A 19,115-nucleotide genomic window follows, 5' to 3' on the forward strand; every position below is an offset into this window, starting at 1 on the left:
ATAGTGGTTACACTCCACACGCAGCTCCTTCTCAGCTGTCCACTCAAACAAACGCACCTGGAAGAAGATAACACAACACCTGTGAACACAACTGATGTCTTATGAAGCCAGGACTGTTTTTTTAGCCTCCCGGACTGGACAGGTTTTTCTGCTAACCCATAATGATTGTAACGCACCAAGAAGACAGAAATCTCAGGCTTAGAGCCCATTACATATGGTAGAATATATACATGTACATGTATGGTAGAATATGGCCTCCTGAACATTAGCCAAACTCCCCCAACATTGGTTAGGAGTATAATGTAGGTCGGGAGCAAGGTCGACTGTGGTTGGCTGGTGTTCAGAGAGGTCTGGTACTGTTTGGCTGAGCCAACTCACACTCACTCACACTCACTATCTGGTTTATCGTGTTTAACCCAATGTGTCAATTTTATGTTTAAAACAATTTGGAGACTCAGCCATGTTTGGCTGGTAATTGTTTGGATGTTCCGAAGTCAGCAGTGATCTGGGCATGTTCAGGGGTAAAATTCCACTCAAATTTGCTTTATCATTGACTCAAGTCTTAATAATAGCAAGTCAGAAAAAAATGGTCAGACTGTTCCCAAACTTCAGCCAACCTTGGTTGGTTGGTGTTCAGGGGAAAGTTCTGAATTTGTGACTGGGGCAAGTACATGTATTTGGGGTTACATTGAGAAATGCTGTTTCCATGAGAAATGCTGTGTCATTCTCAATGTAATAACAATGACCCATTCATTCATTGTTGTACACATTACACATTACACAATAGATTCTGAGGTGCATCATTGTAGTACATGTATGTGCAAAGCAGTACCATGTAGTCTATAAGGGTCTGTACTGAGTTACCTACATGTACCAACTGGATAAGTTAAAGCTAACAGTAACACTGATTGAGCTCAACACCTACCGTACTGTTGATGCTGGCTAGCAGCTTGTTGTTGAACTGTACTAATGAGTACAACACCTACTGTACTGTTGATGCTGGCTAGCAGCTTGTTGTTGAACTGTACTAATGAGTACAACACCTACCGTACTGTTGATGCTGGCTAGCAGCTTGTTGTTAAACTGTACTAATGAGTACAACACCTACCGTACTGTTGATGCTGGCTAGCAGCTTGTTGTTAAACTGTACTAATGAGTACACAGCTCCCTTCACTTCCTTCTCAGCAACCTGCTGCAGTTTTCCTAAAAAAATGCACAGAAAACAAACCTGTCACTAGCTAGACATGAGTAAAAAAACTGAGGACATCATCCAGAACGGTGCAAGAGGCGGCTCCCATCTGTTTATACAGTCCTTGGGCCACACAGCTGTGCAATGACTACAGCAGGGGTCTACTGGCTATAGCCGTGTGTGTTTAATACTCTTTCTAAGTATAGTGTTTGTAAGCAAAGAGATCAGCTACCATTTCTGAAGTCTTTATATGACTCGGCCTGGGTTGAAACTCACTACCTGTATCTGTATCTATATCTGTATAGCCAGTATAACAAACAGAATACTGTACTTGCTAGTAGAATTTTTGAACACCTCAATCCTTGGTCGATAACTCTGGTACTTCAAGGCATAACTATTTCTAGACTAACTTTTCTGAGCTGGTACTTAGTACTTGGTACAATGTACATTCACATTCAACATTATTAGTCATTTTTTACCTAATGCTTTATACATCCATCAAACAACCAAGCCTACACAGAGAAGACCTTACCATCTGTGTACTGGAAGACGATGATACGGCCAGACTTGGGTTCCGACTCCTCGGGATAGACCATGGCGGTGCCGACTATGAAGTAAGTGTTGGGGTCATCTCCCAGCTTACAGGATACCATGCTCAGGGCAAACTCATCCTTCAGCAGCTGGTGTGCATGGAGAACTGAACAGATATAAACACATTATCATCATCATCATATTTTGTCAGCCCACTGCTCCAGCCAGTCCAGGGCTTCCTGGTTTGCATCGTACAGGTCTCGTTTGGTGACAGATGGTCCTAATTCGCAGTCCTGTAGGATGTGTTGCATGCTTTGGGCAGGGTGTCCACATGGGCAGTCAGCTGAGCTCACCCGTCCCCATTTTAGCAGATTGTCTCTGGTCCTACCTACTCCACACCTAGCTCTGTTCAGAGCGGCCCATTTCCTTCTGAGTAGGCAAATGGGTGCCATGAGGTAGACACATTGAAAGCACTCTGCAGTTTTTAGGGCTTGAAGACCAGATTTTTCAAAGTCAATGTAATGATTATAGTCACTTATCTACATACTGAGTGGAAACCACACTATCCCAATGTATATTGACCCTCATACAGCACAAATACCAAAAATTCTGACGGAAAATGGTTACTGGAAGGTCCCTGGGCTGATTTTTAGGGTACCACCCAGAAAATAAAGGTCTAATCTTTGGGGCTTGTTTCTGCAATCTTAAAAGCCCTAAGCATGAAATACTGACCCAAATGTGCTGATGTGAAGCAGTATGTGTCAATATCACGAAGATTGCCTTATTCAAAATATTTCCAGTTTTGCTGCCCTGAAATCACATTGAATGTTTTAAACAATTGTGTTAGGAAGCAGGTTTGCAGGTTATCAAACTTAGTGCATTGGTCCATGTAGGGTGTGAATATGTAATGAAGTCCATTGTCATTGTGACAGTCATTATAATGTACATTATGTACATTGTAAACCATATTACCTGACATATACACACAACTCACTTTCAAACGTGTGCTGGTCCACTACTAGCAGGGAGTGGATCTCGATCTCCTCTCCGAAGGCCCCGTCGCTGTCGTTGGACGAGCGCAGGGCGTTCTTGCTGGGACTGACGCTGGTGCTCAGCGCCGTCGTGCTGGCCGACGGTCGTACCGGCTGTGTCCCGCTCCCCCCGCTGGCGTCCTCTACCTCCGTACGCGTGCTCAGTACGCCAAACGTCTGGGACGTTTCCTGGTATGCAATTCGCCTAAAGGAACAATGTTTCAATATTGCGACAAAGAAAAAGATTCTGATTTTCCCTCAACAATTTCATTAAAACAAACAATCAACAGCTTAGTAGCGTGCATAGTCTAGCGGTAGCAACCCTGCCTCTGGACCTCTCAACAGTTTTATACCCTATGTTGTATTCGCATTTCCCATGTTGTATTTCGTTTGCTATGTTGCATTTTGTTTGCCATGCTGTATTTAAGTTACGTTATGCTTTTTGTATATGTATGTATACTATGTATAGTATTCAATACGACTCCAGGAAGACTAGTGTTGTATCATTGATTGTACGCACTAATGGAAATCGATCAAATAAACAAACAAACAAACCATGAGGTTCGGAGCTCGAATCCCTAACATGCACAATACTTTTAAGGGTCACAGTCCTTGGAATGGAACATTAAGCCGTGGTCTACTGTTTATTGTATTTGTCAAAAAGAGTTAGGGGGAATTTCCCCTGGTACAATGTACCTGTAAATACTGTTGGTAGCATTTGTCTTCTCTGTCACCATAAGTTGAAAAATAGCTCTTTATTGAGTTAAAACTTGTTTGAAATTACTTTGAAATTCCTTTTTTTAGCTTATAGCCCTGCCAATAGATCACCTACATGCAGCACACTAGTTTCAAAATTTACAATTCATGATCATAGTAACTTATTGATACAAAAGTATCACAAAATATTACCTGGGTGACTCGTAGAGGGGTACAGTCCTGATGTGCAACTTTTGGATCTCATCAATGGTGCCGATGGTAAGTGTGCTGTCATTGGTCAGTGCCAGGCTGCAAGTACAAAAAGCAAGGTGTGTTACGATTGGTCACTGACTTCTAATTGCATCATCCTCATGAAAAAACAAACTTTGCGACTTGATTCATAACGTCAAGACATCCTTTGTAAGAGTGAAACTGGCAAGAATCCTTTATTGACTCTACAAAAGTACTGGGATTTTTTTAATGGGTCTACTGCAACTAAAAACAAACAAAAAGAAAACTTAAGTCATGTAGGAATAAGAATAAAGTCATCCCTAGGTCTAGGAAAAAATGTTTTGTTTCCTGTTTCCAGACTGATCCTAGAAAAAACTGCCGACCCTAGACTTTTTTTGGGGTGGACCCCTTAAAGGGACATATTTTTTGAGCTGATCAACCTTTTTTTTAGCTGCATGATTTGACACCTGAGTGATAAAACGTTACTGGTTTTCTATCATTGACATTGAAAATAAAAGTGTCCTCATGCAAGTCTTACTTTGTTAAACTGTATTGTATAAGTTGGATCCCTATAGAGATATCACTGAAGTCTTAAAAAAAAATAAATAAAAAAATCCCTACCTACCAACCCTAATTTTTTCAGGAAACAGGAAACACTACAGTTTTTTTCTAGGCCCTAGTCTACTGCACATAGGATTTCCATTTACCTATCAGGGTATCCCTGAGAGTTGAGTGGACACATGTAGTTGTGCTCTATATTTACCTATCAGGGTATCCTTGAGAGTTGAGTGGACACAGGTAGTTGTGCTCTATATTTACCTATCAGGGTATCCTTGAGAGTTGAGTGGACACATGTAGTTGTGTTCTATATTTACCTATCAGGGTATCCCTGAGAGTTGAGTGGACACATGTAGTTGTATTCTATATTTACCTATCAGGGTATCCCTGAGAGTTGAGTGGACACATGTAGTTGTATTCTATATTTACCTATCAGGGTATCCTTGAGAGTTGAGTGGACACATGTAGTTGTGTTCTATATTTACCTATCAGGGTATCCCAGGCCTGTGAGTTGAGTGGACACATGTAGTTGTGTTCTATATTTACCTATCAGGGTATCCCTGAGAGTTGAGTGGACACAATGTAGTTGTATTCTATATTTACCTATCAGGGTATCCCTGAGAGTTGAGTGGACACATGTAGTTAACCTCCTTCAGGTTGACGTTAGAGAAGACCAGTTTGTGATTGCTGGAGTAGATGACGGTGGGGCGGTCCGAGCAGGCGAACACGTTGGTCGTGGACAGCGAGCGGAACGTACGCAGGACCGTGGGCTGGGTGCCCAGCGTCACCTTCTTGCGTTCGCTCAGGTAGCCTGAAAGTGAGGCACGTGGAACAAAAAACATCAACCAGACGATCAAGGCTCTTGCCAGCTCGAAATCTTTTTCTGTCCACCCAGGTTCATGATTGGACCTGGGGGGAGAGTGCTCACGATATACATTTGTAGGGAGTCCAGGGTCAAATTTTCGATTTTCAAGCCTTCAAAACCTAATTACCCACATTTTGAGAGGCAAATCATGGGGTTAAGAGTGGGAAGTGGTGATCCTTTTGATGTTTTTATATTTACACCCAAGATTTTTGCCAATTTTTTCCATCAAGTTTGATAAAATTAAAATATTCCTTCAAATGCCACAAAGTTCCTGCAATTAAAGGAAAAACTGATGCTGGCTACATAGCACCTTGCAGATGACACAGAAAACATAACACCTCCTTTCCACTAGAAACTGCAACTGCTGAGTGACGAAGATTTCATTGAAATGACACTAAGCAAATTTCATTGAAAATGTCTGATTTTTCAACATTTTGTGTGACTGCCTTATTGTCTTTTAGATCATAATTTCTCATATAATTGAGGATTAGGCAAATTGTACTTACCATGAAGGATAATCCCAATTATACCTCACACGAACTATTTGGGTATATCATTTACCTTATGCAGTATTTCCTATGCTTATCGCTAGGTGGCGCACGTGTACAAAGCTCTAATCGCAAAGCATCACGGGATATCATGACGTAATGACATTGTTCGCCGCCATTTGACGACGTGCGAGAAAGAGTCTGTGCTGTTCACCAAGGGCGGGCATTTTCAGCTACTTGGGAGCTGAAGAACAGCAAGGGTGGGAAGATATACCCAAATAGTTCGTGTGAGGTATAATTGGGATTATCCTTCATGGTAAGTACAATTTGCCTAATCCTCAATTATACCTGCACACTCCCTATTTGGGTATATCATTTACCTTATGCAGACTTCAGAGCCGTGGACAGCACAGCCTGGTCAAACGTGTGTTGGTTGTTGTCCCTCCTGTAGTACTTCAGGAAGGTAGACTCTCGTGACCAGTCCGCTGCATTCATGATGCTATGTAGAGACACCCCAGCAGCTGTTGCAGCTGAAGTGGATGCTCCTCGAGTGGAATGAGCTGAGAAAGTTGCTGTGTCAACACCTGCCGTGCCTAACACTGACTTAACCCACCTGGCCAGGGTCGCAGAACCAACTGGCCTGTGTGGTCTGCTGAACGATATGAACAACTTCTGTCCCCCCCCCCTCTTTCCGAAGGGAAGAAGTCCGCCTTAGATATTCTTTCAGGTATGTGAAGGCACACAAGCGCCTGTCCTGCGGGAAGGCCGCCCAAAAACACTTTCTGGCAGGTTTCCCTGGTCTAGAAGTTTCAGCAGGGTAGGAATTGTCCAAGAAACACCGTTTCTACATTTTCTTTTTTTTTTTTCTATGAATCTCAAGTCAAGAGCCGCTAAAGTCTGACCTCTGTCGGCTGACACCAATGCCGCTAGTGTTACCAACTTATGAACCAGCTGTTTCAAACTAAGACTATTAGCTTGGCAACAATGCAGAAGGTACTCTAGGACCCGACTGACGTCCCATGTTGAAACATATCTTGGACAAGGAGGACGTTTGTGAAACAGACCTCTCATCAGTTTGGACACTAGAGGGTGACTACCCACATTACAATGGTCTACTGGTAAGTGTACAGACGAGATCGCAGAACGAGCCACCCCAATTGACATACAATGTATAGCAGTAGTTCTGTCGGAACATCCATTCAAGATATTCTACTACGCTCTCTATAGAGCCGCAAACTGGATCAATCTTCCTTCTATCACACCAGCTGGCCCACTGAGCCCATGCTGACTGATACTGTCTAGAAGTGCTTTCTCTCCAAGCCGAGAGGATGAGGTCTGAAGCCCCTGCCGAAAGGCCCCGACCCTGCAACTGTCGCCTGATCTTGGCCACGCGGCAAGCATCAGATCTGGCAACAGCGGATGGGGTCTCCTGTTGTGCGGCAGGAACAGCAGATCCCAGCTCTGTGGCAGGAGAACCGGACTCTCGAACAACATGTTCAACACCTTGGGGTACCAAGCCTGAGACTCCCAAACTGGAGGTATCAAAATCACTATTGCTACGTCTGACTGGACTTTCCTCAGTACCTTGAACACTAGGCTGAAGCGGGGAAAGGCATGCGCTAGCCCCAGGTTGCCTCAGTGAATGTTTAGGCCATCCACCGACATGGCCTCTGGTTCTGGGCGCCAAGAGACATACTCCTTCAGCTGAGCGTTCATACGAGAAGCAAACAGATCTACTGTCAATGCATTGCCTGTCCAATTGTTCAATGACAGGAAAAACTGAGCGGTTCAGTTGCCACTCTACCTTGTCCAGAAAAAACTGGCGAACACTTGTCCGCTAGGGTGTTTGTCAATCCGGGAACGTGAGTTGCAGACAACGTCAGGCCTCTTTCCAGGGCCCACGACCACATCTCCAGGGCCAAGGCTGCCAAATCTGGCGACCTTGTTCCCCCCACGTGATTCACATATGCAACGGCTGTTGCGTTGTCCAGCCTTAGCAGATCATGCTGAGTATCTGCGCTCACAAAGCTTCTTAGCGCCAGGGAGGCCGCTTTCAATTCTAGTCAGTTGGTCACAGTGCATGCGCGCTTCTGTTTGCGACCAGCGCCCGCCTGTCTCCTGACCATAACAATGCGCGCCCCATCCTTCCAGTGAGGCATCCGTGCAAATTGTCAGGTTTGACGGAACAAAGACTTTACTTCGCGCACATGACCGATCCACCACTGTAGATCTTTTACTGCATCTGGGGTTAGACTGACTAAAGAGACAAAATTCTCTCGGCTTCTTTATGTCGAAAATTGAGAAGCTGTTGCAGAGCCCGGAAAAGTAAGGGCCTTGGAAGAATGGCTTGCTTGGCGGACTCTAACAGCCCCACCACGCTGGCTAGCTGTCTGATTCCTATCACCTCCTGTTCTAGAAGTGATAGGCAAGAACTCACTACCTTGTCTAACTTGTCTTCGGTTAGGTAAATTGTCAAAGTACGAGAATCGAGAACAAGGCCTAGGAAAGTCGCTACCTGAGACGGTACCAACTGCGACCTCTCCAGGTTGAGAACAAACCGAGTTGCTCTAGAAGCTCTCTGGCTATAGCAATGTGCTCTAAGCATTGTTCCCTCGACCTTGCAATGATCAGTAAGTCGTCTAGGAAAACTACTACTAGTAATCCCTGTCTCCTTAGAATGGGCACAATCGGCCACAAAACCTTAGTAAATACCCTCGGCGCCGACGTCAGACCGAGGGGAAGACACTGAAATTCCCAAAGAACTCCTCTCCACGAAAAACGAAGGAATTTTCGATCGCTCTGAGCTATTGGGATGGTAAACTACGCATCCTTTAGATCTATAGTTGCTAGGAAACCTCCTTTTTTCCACAACTCTTTGACTAGGTTTATCCCTTCGAACTTGCAAGTACATGTACGTTTCAGAACAACTTGTTTAAAGACTTTAGGTTTATAACCGGTCTCCAGCCTCCCCGAGCTTTCGGGACTAGAAAAATCGTAGAACATATTGGCTCTCGCAGGGTTCGATTTGGACCCCTGCACCTTTCTCCAACATACTGTGCACTTCGTCGTCTACAACCTCTGCTCTGTCCTCCCCAGATATATTTGTGACCGGCTGGACGAACTGAACCGGAGTGGACTCCCAGTTTCCCATGAAAAAAGCTGTTCGCCCTGCGTGTTGAACCGGAGAACAGAGCAGAGTCTGATGACGAGGAAGAGCTACTGTTTGTTTGGGCCTTTTGTGCCCTGCGCTGAACGAAACCCCGAGGTTTTCTTACCCCCGGCATTTGACCATGGTCTAGCATTGTTGTTGTTGTAGGGACGAAAAATGTAACCCTTTTAGTTTGAGGAGTACTTGTTGTAGCTATAGTTAAACTTTGAACGGTTGGACTGAAACTGTCCCTAGCCCTAGAAGTGCTCGAAGGGGCTGACTTATAAGCCTTACTCAAAGTGCGTCTAGCCTAATCGGCTGAATTAACCTTCTCCAAAAAGGTGTCTCCAAATTAAGAAGGGGAAAGAATCTGAAGTTCCCGAGCAGGTCGCTACATTTTTGAGCGAGGACTTTACTCACGAATTTGGAGTTTAACTGCTGCCAACAACTCTACTAAAAGGTTAGCAGCCATGAGCATCTTATCCTGGCAATCACTAAAATTCTTATCAGTGTTTACGGTATCATGCTTGATCATATTAGCCACTACTGGGTCTAGAATCGGCGCCCGAAGTGCTAATTCAACATTAGGTGGAGTGGGAAAAGTTTTCCTTCCTCTCTTCACTAAGGGTTCGGACCATCCTCTAAACCCGATGCTGTTTGCAAAGCGATAGAATCGTCTTTGGTGTTTTTTGGGATCAGCTTCCTCTACTATGACTCAGTATAGACGTGAAATGTGTGGCAAGGACATGAAACAAGATATGAAACATGTCTTCAAGACCGATTTTCCCACCGGTTCCTCCAAATACTTATTTGAAGTTATTATCGTAGGGATTATCAAACGACAAGGAGTTACCTTCGTCAGAGTCAGAAAAAGGTGATTTTTCCTTCCTCCGAACACTCTTCCACTTCAGAACCTGGATGCTCTCGCCGGAACCGACTACACCGGCTCGGCTGGTCGACGCTACCGCCCCGTCAACGTCCCGAGGTTGACGGGATGAACTGGACGCCTGAGGAAGTCCCAAGCTGGAACTGATCCACTGAAGAAAAGAGGCAGCGTCGAATCCAGGCGGGAAGGGTGTTTCTGATGGAGGTGGGGGTGGAGGAGACTATTCCCCACCAAGCTTCGGCACGGTCGGGGAGCCCAACTCCTCCGAGTCCGGAGGAAATTTAGGCCGGGGCGGCGGCAGCTCCGCGCCGTCTCCTTCCTTGACCGATGTTCCCGGTGCCAACGCCAAAGGGGCATTTCGCTCCCAAGCGGCGGATGTTCCCGGTGCCAACGCCGAAGGGGCATTTCGCTCCCAAACGGCGGAATGAGGTTGGAGTTCTTCTCTTTTTCCTCCGAACCTCCAGCTGTAGGAGCGGGGACTTTTCGTTCACCCGACTCCTCTTCCTCCTGTCCGGAGGCTTGTGCAGACACGCCTGTGTTTTCCACGGCCAGGAATTTTTCCTGACTAGCGTTGGGAAACAGGCCGCTTCTCTTGCCGTTACGACCCGTCTGGTCCTCCGAAAGGCTACCTGAATCGCCCTCGTGGGCAGAAGACTTCGTTTTATCCTTCTTTTTGGGCCTAACGCCGAAAGAAAATCCGAAAAAATAAGGAGTAGGGAAACGAACGTGCACCCCTCTGCGAACGCACAAGGAAAATGGCGGCGAACAATGTCATTACGTCATGATATCCCGTGATGCTTTGCGATTAGAGCTTTGTACACGTGCGCCACCTAGCGATAAGCATAGGAAATACTGCATAAGGTAAATGATATACCCAAATAGGGAGTGTGCAGGTATAATTCCATATATGAAATTAAAGACCAAAACAAATCCAACTTAGGAAATACACACAACACAAGGCTACCCACGTAACACAAGAAATGCTGTTACTGGACAACTGTCACATTTGCTGACAGTGCAACAGAAGGTAAACATATACTTTGTACTGTCAGGACAGTTCTCACCTGTCTCATGGTTGAGGTTGAAGTAGAACAGTGAGCCGTCACCCAGAGCACAGAGCAGGTAGTGGATCCCTTCAAATGTGGTCATCAGGATGGAACGGGGGATGATCTCTGTACAGAACAGGGAATCATGGAGGATATTGGAGTTTTCTTTCACACAACTAGTAAATGTCTCTCACTAACTTACATTTCAATGCCTAAAATTGTGGCAAAGTGGTGATTTACAGCTGAACTGCATATATTATCATCATATTCTACGAACTTCTAGCAAGCCTGAAATTTTTCCTGTCTCCTCAATTTTGTTTGACGTAACATTGTTTGAAGTGCTGAAGGCACACTCCTCCCATTTTGAAATCTTGACCCCCTGAAACAGTCTATTTCCTTCATTATAAGACAAATTTTTAGCAAACTTTGTTGGTATACTAAGCTTAGTTTCGTGGCGTCTTTTTCCTTATCTTTACACACCATGATTTTTGTTGGTCAATGGCTAGAACACTGTGGAAAAGATATTAAATGATTCTTGCAGACAGCCAGTCAACTGAACAGCTACGTACTCTGCTTGGAGTACAATAACATCCAGGACACAGTAAGATACAACAGACTGAGATGGTACGGCCACCTTCAGAGAATGGACATGTACAGCGACAAATGGCCAAAGAAGATCCTCACATTGGATGTGGAGGGCCCAAACTCTCGTGGTTGCCCAAGGAGGAATTTGACAACATAAGGGAGGACTTCCACCACTTGAACTTAGATAACATCATCCCACAGGACAGAGGCCAATGACGGGCTGCCATCAAGCCTCAGTACCTCAGTGCAAGCACGTCTACCACTCGGAAGACGGGGAGCAACAGACGATAAACCGGACAGTGAGTGAGTGAGCCTTGGGTCAACAATATTACAGCTCTACTACACATTAAATCATTCCTACAGGTCTGGAACAGTACTGATTCCTACCTCCCCCCAGCATCTCTACGTGCATGGGTTCCAGGTTGGGGAGCTGCAGCATGTGTGCAGAGATGTCCGTCCACAGTCCCACAGCACACAGGTGAGCACGGTCACTCCCCTCCACCAGCGGCGTCACGTCCAGACACGCAACCTCACGCGCCATCACCGTCTCACTGCAAACATGGATACAGTAGATTCCAGTTAGGCCATGTTGATTTGATTATATGGATGACATCCGCGCGCATGAATTTTCGGCCGTTTAAAAAAAACAAAGGTTTTCAACCATACTGTAAATCGTACGAAACAGTTGCAAAATGAGCAAAAATATACCGTAAGTTACAAAAAAACCATACCAATGTCGTAGAATGCCAAAATCAAACAAAAAAAGACAAAATTGTAAAGAAATGAACTTGAAGACTAGATTATTTGCCAAACCATATTCCGTCCCATTTGTTCAACCCTCATGACCACGTAGATTTCATAATGAAAACAACTTTTTTTTTTTGCAAAACTATTTTTTTATTCGCAAGCGCGCATCAATTTTGGGGATGTCATCCATATAATCAAATCAACATGGCCTTACTTGAATTCCAGGGCTCGAAATCCATTTTTGGGAATAGGTGCACTGGTGCAACCAACCTAAAAAATTGCGTGCACAAATTTTTTTTTGGGTGTACCATGTAAAACAAAACCTAATTATCAATCTTACTGCCCTTTTCTAAGCTTGAATCCGAATTGTGAACTAACTGCAAAATCTTACACAAGTACTACAACAAAGATTTTATTATTTTTCTGACCCTTAGATGACAAGAATATCCTGTATACTATTATACATTTCATATAAACAAAATACCTCCAAAATATTTGAGTGCATTGGTGCACCCACAGAAAAAACTTGGGTGCACAGTTCCAATTTTGGGTGCACTAAGGTGCACATGCGCCCAGTATTTCGAGCCCTGTATTCTCACAATTGTACAGTATTTTGATAGTCTAGCCCCCTAAAAAGCTAATAATAATAACTGCTCTGTTAACTCTTACTTAATCATATAATGGCCTCTCCAGGATGTCTGCTACAGTGAGTCATGTTTCAGAGTGAATAAAGGTGAATGAAGGTGTTTCCAAGCTAATCCCACGAAGAAAGACGAATTCCAAGATTTTTATAAAAAGGATTAGTGTGCTGTAAATGCAGAACTGCAGTTAAACTTCCCCCAGCACCAAGCACAGGTATGTAAGCATGTGTGTGGAAAGTGTTCAGCACCAAGGACAGGTACAAATGTATGTAAGTATGTGTGTGGATAGTGTTCAGCACCAAGGACAGATACATGTTAGCATGTGTGTAGTGTTCAGCACCAAAGACAGGCATGTTAGCATGTGTGTGGATAGTGTTCAGCACCAAGGACAGGTATGTTAGCATTTGAGTGGATAGTGTGGACTTCTTTCTTTTTTAATTATTCTGCAGGTTATCAAATCAGTGGAAGCTGGATACAGGCTACCTCTGCCTATGGTAAGTACAACTTTCTTCATTTTAGGTTAACATTGTGACAGTCATCTGGTCCAGGGCATTAACCTTATTTGTTTGGAGAGGAAGAAGAAACAGCGCAAAACAATGTTTTCTTGTGTAAAATTGAAGGTGCGTACCCCAGCTGCTTGAGTTCTCCCTCGTGGATCTCGATGTAGTAGACGACCTGCCCCACGGCACACACCACCTGGGTCGTGTTGGAACTCGCCACACTGATGTTCTTCTCCGACGGGGGTTTCCACTCACTGGGGGGGGGGACAGAATATTTGCTAAGGTGAGTAAAGAGACTCTTTTTACACAACCAAGTCTTCTATTCAGCTGACGTTTTGGTGACTGTCTGTCACCTTCCTCAGGGCAGTTCTGACTGGTTCACAATGTAATGCAGCACAGGCGTCGCTGCTACAGATGCATTGCCAAATGTACAATATTTACATATCTACGCAAAACGTGAGCTGAATAAAAGACTCGGTTGTGTAAAAAGAGTCTCTTTACTCAGTGTCTTACCAACCTGATGCAACTATCTAATCTATTAAACAAAATATGGCAATAAATCTCATCTAGACATACAAAGACAAAACTAACCGATCAATTTAATCTATTAAACAAATATGGCAATAAGTCTCATATTGGAAGTTTATCTGTGTCACTTTAAAGTCGAAGTCATTAAGTTTGAGCCGTACTTTTCATGTCTCTTAGAGTACCTTATACATGTACATGTATCACAGAAGTTGTAGATTGCTCATTCCTTGACAAAGACAAAGAGTCGCACAGTCAAAAATTTGGGTAAGTCCAATTTCTTGTGTTGGAAACTACAGTTCAAACATGTGTCAATTTAAGACAGATATTGATTTAATATGGCATTAAATCTGTACACATATCATAGAATACATTAATGCCATTTCTCTTTACATTGTATGTGAGAAGATTCCAATAAAATACTGTCTTTTCTTCCTATTTTTTTACCTTTGACTTAAACCCTGTTTGAAGCAGGTGTATAAGCAACCCACTGTTAAAAAACTTTACAAAAGGAATTGTAAGGTTTCTTATATATACATCTTAAAAATGGTACTTTTGTAAATAACTGGACAGGTGGAGATAAATGAAATTTTCTATCAGAAAAGTATCAGAGATTCTGATTGGTTCCTTCCTTGATGAGCTTACCTGACAAGCTGTTTGGTCTGCCTGCTGACCAATCGTACGGAGGCGGCTGTTATTTGTAGCAGCTGTCCCCCCATCACATTCCCACAGAAGAACGTCTGCTTGTCCTCAAACCCTGGCAGTTCTGTCTCTTCTACTTCCTCCCCACTCAACAGCAGCACTCTGAAAGGTAAACAAAAAATGGCACATTGAGAACATCACCTGACTACTGCTGCATACTGGTTCACTGGACTTGGATCCGTACTTGTAAGAATGTTTAGGTTCAAGTCCAAAAAAACCTAAAAGTCAAGAACCGAGTCCGGACTTATTACCATAAAAGACCATTTCACATACCCCCTTTCTTTTCAAACCACCTAAAACCTACCATAGATTGCAAAATCTTTGCTGCAAAATGAAGAAAACATTGCCATCGGGCATCGTCAAGTACCGGCCTCCATGTTATGTGGCCAAAGTTTTGCCCAAACAACATTGCAAGGTTGCGAACATGCAATTTTGTACATGCCATGGGTTTAGGTCCAGACTTACAAGTCCGGAACTGAACCTAAACCTCTGGACTTGAATCCGGACCTGAACCTAAAATTGAGTTTAGGTATGCATCACTACACCTGACTGAATGTGTAAAATAAGTTGAGATGTATTTTCTACAAGGAAATCTAAACTGGTGAGCATGTTTAAAATCTAAATTATCTGACCATTTTGCACTGAATTCCCAAGCCTAAAACTTCAATGACAGCATACAGTTTAACCTGTAGAGGTGACCACCTTTTCATACGGACTACCTGGTCAATGTGACCACTTTCTGTATATCTTCTAAATGGGTAGTTTTGACTCTACATGTATATTATTAAATTTTATAAATAGAGGGGGATGACAAATAGCAGTGTTACCTTGTCTGCCCAACAAAGGCTAGTACCAAAGTATCATCCATCGTTCCATTGGGATCCACACACAGGGGCCAGATCCCTGGAATGGCAAAAACAAAGGTTAGCTCAGAAAGCTATTATAAAACTGTATGGTACTAAAGCTTTATACTGTACTATACATGAGCACCCCCTGTCAACTGTGAGGAAAACTGCATACCCAGCTGCTAACCCTTTATTGCACTACTTGAAATCCTGAAAATACATATGTATAGCATTGATTTGTATAGCTGAAGGCTATTATATTATAAAGGACTAGCCCTCACCGGGTAAATGGGCAATATAACATACTGGGACTGTTCTATTTTAAATATGGAGACATTAAAAAATGAAGTGTATTCTAAACATCTCTTGTTGTTGGAATTGAAAAAAAAAACTACCTTTGATTCCTGGTAGGTCGATGCTAGCGTGCTCGTGAATACCGATCCCGTTCCGTATGATCCGCAGCGAGCCCTCCTTGTACGCGCCGGAACACGTGACCAGCTGACCTTGACCTTGTCTCTCAAGGTCAACGACACACATGTCCACGATGGGACCGAGGTTGGTGAACGTTTCCATCACGTGGACGTAGGAGCCACTGTCATCTGCATCCACATTCAGCTGTCAATGGAAAAACTAAAGCTTTACACATGTACTATACATGAGCACCCCCTGTCAACTGTGAGAAGAACTGCATCCACATTCAGCTATCAACAGGATAACTTCCATGTAAGAACCTTAAATTGCTATATGGTTGAAGCTTTATACATGTACTATACATGAGCACCCCGTCAACTGTAAAAAGAACTCCACATTCAGCTCTCAACAGAAAAACAGTTAATGAGTTGTAACTGTAATTTCCAGCACTAGAAATTCTATTCTATCTGTTCTAATGACACGCCAGGATTAACAATGTCACATACATTGTACATGTATGAAGGTGCCTTTTTTTACCTTGATAAGTTGGGAGTCGCCCAGTCGAGATCCCAGGTATACCACACCATTGTCCAGGTATGTCAGACACTCTGCTATCGATGTCTGTGGGACACAGGAACTTGTCAATGTAAGCATACTTGTACATGTACATATTGTACATTGTATGTTGTATGATTTTCAAAGTAATTTTCTGGTCATTCTTTTGATGTAGAAAGTTAAATCAATCCTATCCCATAGCACACTGATATCTGTGAGGCAAAAATGCTATTTTACAGACAGAAACATTTGCCTGTTTTGTATTGTGACACCTCACATGGCCTGTTTTGGTGCTATTTTAAATGCTTCAAGACTGTTCAAATATATGGAATGATACAGAAAATATGCTTAGAAATGGCAATAAATGTCAATATAAGACAGATTCCCTTATCCAGAATATTTTTTTCTTTTGCCATGGCCATATTAAGAACTGAATCGTACCTCTCCCAGTAGCTCGACCTTGAGGTCCTTGACAGTGACAGACCCGTCGATCAGTTCTTCCTTCTCCAGCAGTAGCATGAACAGTCGTCCTGACATGTCTCCCAGCAGGTACCGGCTACCGTTAGCATCCACACGCCCGTGGCAGATCAACGTGCTTTGCTGGAGGGGAGAGGACGGAAACACAGAATGCTAAAGTTTAACATAAGGGTGGCAAGGTGGTCTTGTGGTTAGGGTTGTTGACTCAGAATCCGAGGGTTCTGGGTTCAAATCCCTGGCAGGCCCCATTGTTGCGTCCTTGGGAAAGGCACTTTACACCTATTTCCTTACTCAACTCAGGTGTATATGAGCTAGCTGTACCTAGCTTTTGTTAGGGAATGATAGGATAGGACGTAAAGCCGGAGGTCCAGTGTTTGGGGAGAAACACACCTCAATTTAAAGATCCAACCACACTTATTGAAAAGAGCAGGTGTCTTTATTTATTTTTTTATTTATTCATCTTAAAGATGGTGGTCCCTTCAGCCCCTTGGGGCTGATTTCCAAGGGAGCGCAATACAGAAAATAAGGTAATATAAAATAATAGTAATTAAACATAACAGTGAAATCATAAATCAAAATACAAGGTGTCCTTCCCGGTGTGTGTGGTTCAAACCTTACAGTCTGCTCTCATCAGGTTTGACATCTTAAAGAGGTGATAGTCAGTTCCGCAAATGTGACAAAGCTTCATAAGTATAACATTAAAATTTGCAAAGAAAATGCACAATGTTTACCTTTACATGGTCTAACCCAACAAACTACTGCTCTGTTTATTTATAATACCGATTGTACAATCTGCTAGTAGTGCTACAATATAAAACAGGTATACAGGGATAACAGAAGAATAAGAATCTGACCTAGTTTCTTTAAGTTTAACAAACAGTTGAAACACCTACCTTAATTGCCGGCGGTGCAACAGCCACGTACTTGTCCCCATTGTGGTAGGTGATGGACTCCTGTCCGATGATCAGGGAACCACAGAACGGCTCCGGAACTATAATTACAACCAAGTTGAACACTTTTAGGACAACCAACATTGACAATATAGACACTACAAATACAACCACTAATTTTAGAGCAACTAACATTGACAACATAGATGCTACAAATACAACCAACATCAACATCAACAATATTATATAGACATTAGTGCAACCAACAATAAAAGTTAAGGCCTAGTCTAGAGTCTTGACTGAATGACAGATACACGGTCAACAGAAAACAAGACATCAGAGATTTTAGGCTTCTGGAAGTATTATATTTTGGCTTTTGTGACTTTCAAGTTCACCTTATTTCCTGTGCCTGACCTTTTGACCCGTCATTTTGCCCGTCAACCCACCCACACGCTGTCAACCTAATTTGTGCTGGACAAACTGACATAGAAACCGACAGCTCAGCGACCCAAATAAAGTGTTTCTGGATCCGGAAGTGATACTTAAAGCAAATATCATGTCTTCAAGATTTTTCTTACCGGCTATGACCATGGATGCCTCCGTCTCCACATTGTCTTGCTTCCAAGGCCCTTTGCTGAACTCCTTGTCTCGCACCGAGATTTCATAAGTCTTAACATGACGGCCGTGAGGGTCCTGAAAAAAATTAAGAATAGCATTGTCTTAGAATTCCAGGTACATGCACACTGTATATGATAGATATGTTGTGAAATGAGCTCAAATACATGTAGACCTTTACAAAACATGCTCCTAGAATGAAATTCACCACTTAGGCCACACAGATTTAATTTTATGGATTCTTTAAAGAAAAAATCACCTCCTTCGAGGCTCTGGCCAGGGTGCCATCCTCCGTACATGTAGTCCATGGTAGCTAGCAACAATAGGGAACCAGCGGTAACTACGGAGGATGGCACCCAGGCTGCCGAAGCTCCACGGAACTCAAGAACTCACGGAATATCGCGGTACGTCCCGCAGAACTTGATGCTTACTTCGTGGCCTGTACTGTACAACAAACCAACTCACCTGGTAAACAAAAACCACAGTGGGGACCTGACATCCATACAGGAACTTCACATCTATTACATTCAGCTCTTCCAACCTGGAAAATAAACAGGACAACGTAATTATATAAGAACTGTTAAAATATTCTATCACAGTGATTGCCAAATGTCTGTGACTATTCAAGAGACATATGGTGCTACAGAGGCCTAGAAAAATAAATGTTGTGTTTCCTGTTTCCCGACCAACCCTAGAAAAAAATGCTGACCCTACCCATTTTTTGGGGGTAGACCAAGGGACATAAATTTTTTGAGCTGATCAACCTTTTTTAGCTCGATGATCTGATATCTGAGTGATGAAACACTGTACAATCAGTTTTTCCAACACTGACGCTGAACATATAATTGTCCTTGACGTGCAAGTTTTACTTTGTTAAACTGTATTGAAACAAGTTAGAAGTTGTATCACTGGAGATCCCCAAAGTCTAAAAAAAAAAGAAAAGGGAGAAAAAG

General features: G+C 43.2%; 1 protein-coding gene across 1 annotated transcript in view; it reads right to left on the minus strand.

The window, feature by feature from the left end:
* Nucleotides 1-19,115, minus strand: part of LOC109481875 (DNA damage-binding protein 1-like) — a 30,121-nt gene that overhangs the window by 6,929 nt on the left and 4,077 nt on the right. The window contains exons 5-21 of the mRNA XM_019784506.1: nt 18,628-18,703; nt 18,126-18,240; nt 17,551-17,648; nt 16,622-16,780; nt 16,163-16,246; nt 15,610-15,829; nt 15,197-15,272; nt 14,313-14,471; nt 13,271-13,396; nt 11,642-11,805; nt 10,688-10,795; nt 4,840-5,047; nt 3,661-3,756; nt 2,715-2,956; nt 1,722-1,886; nt 1,109-1,203; nt 7-57 (exon numbers count right to left, since the gene is read on the minus strand). Coding sequence (XP_019640065.1) covers nt 7-57; nt 1,109-1,203; nt 1,722-1,886; nt 2,715-2,956; nt 3,661-3,756; nt 4,840-5,047; nt 10,688-10,795; nt 11,642-11,805; nt 13,271-13,396; nt 14,313-14,471; nt 15,197-15,272; nt 15,610-15,829; nt 16,163-16,246; nt 16,622-16,780; nt 17,551-17,648; nt 18,126-18,240; nt 18,628-18,703 — 2,242 coding nt within the window. The remainder of the gene's footprint in view (nt 1-6; nt 58-1,108; nt 1,204-1,721; nt 1,887-2,714; nt 2,957-3,660; nt 3,757-4,839; nt 5,048-10,687; nt 10,796-11,641; nt 11,806-13,270; nt 13,397-14,312; nt 14,472-15,196; nt 15,273-15,609; nt 15,830-16,162; nt 16,247-16,621; nt 16,781-17,550; nt 17,649-18,125; nt 18,241-18,627; nt 18,704-19,115) is intronic.

The sequence above is a fragment of the Branchiostoma belcheri genome, unplaced genomic scaffold (assembly GCF_001625305.1).
Source record: "Branchiostoma belcheri isolate BF01 breed outbred unplaced genomic scaffold, Haploidv18h27 scaffold58, whole genome shotgun sequence".
In the NCBI taxonomy this organism is placed as follows: Eukaryota; Metazoa; Chordata; class Leptocardii; order Amphioxiformes; family Branchiostomatidae; genus Branchiostoma; species Branchiostoma belcheri.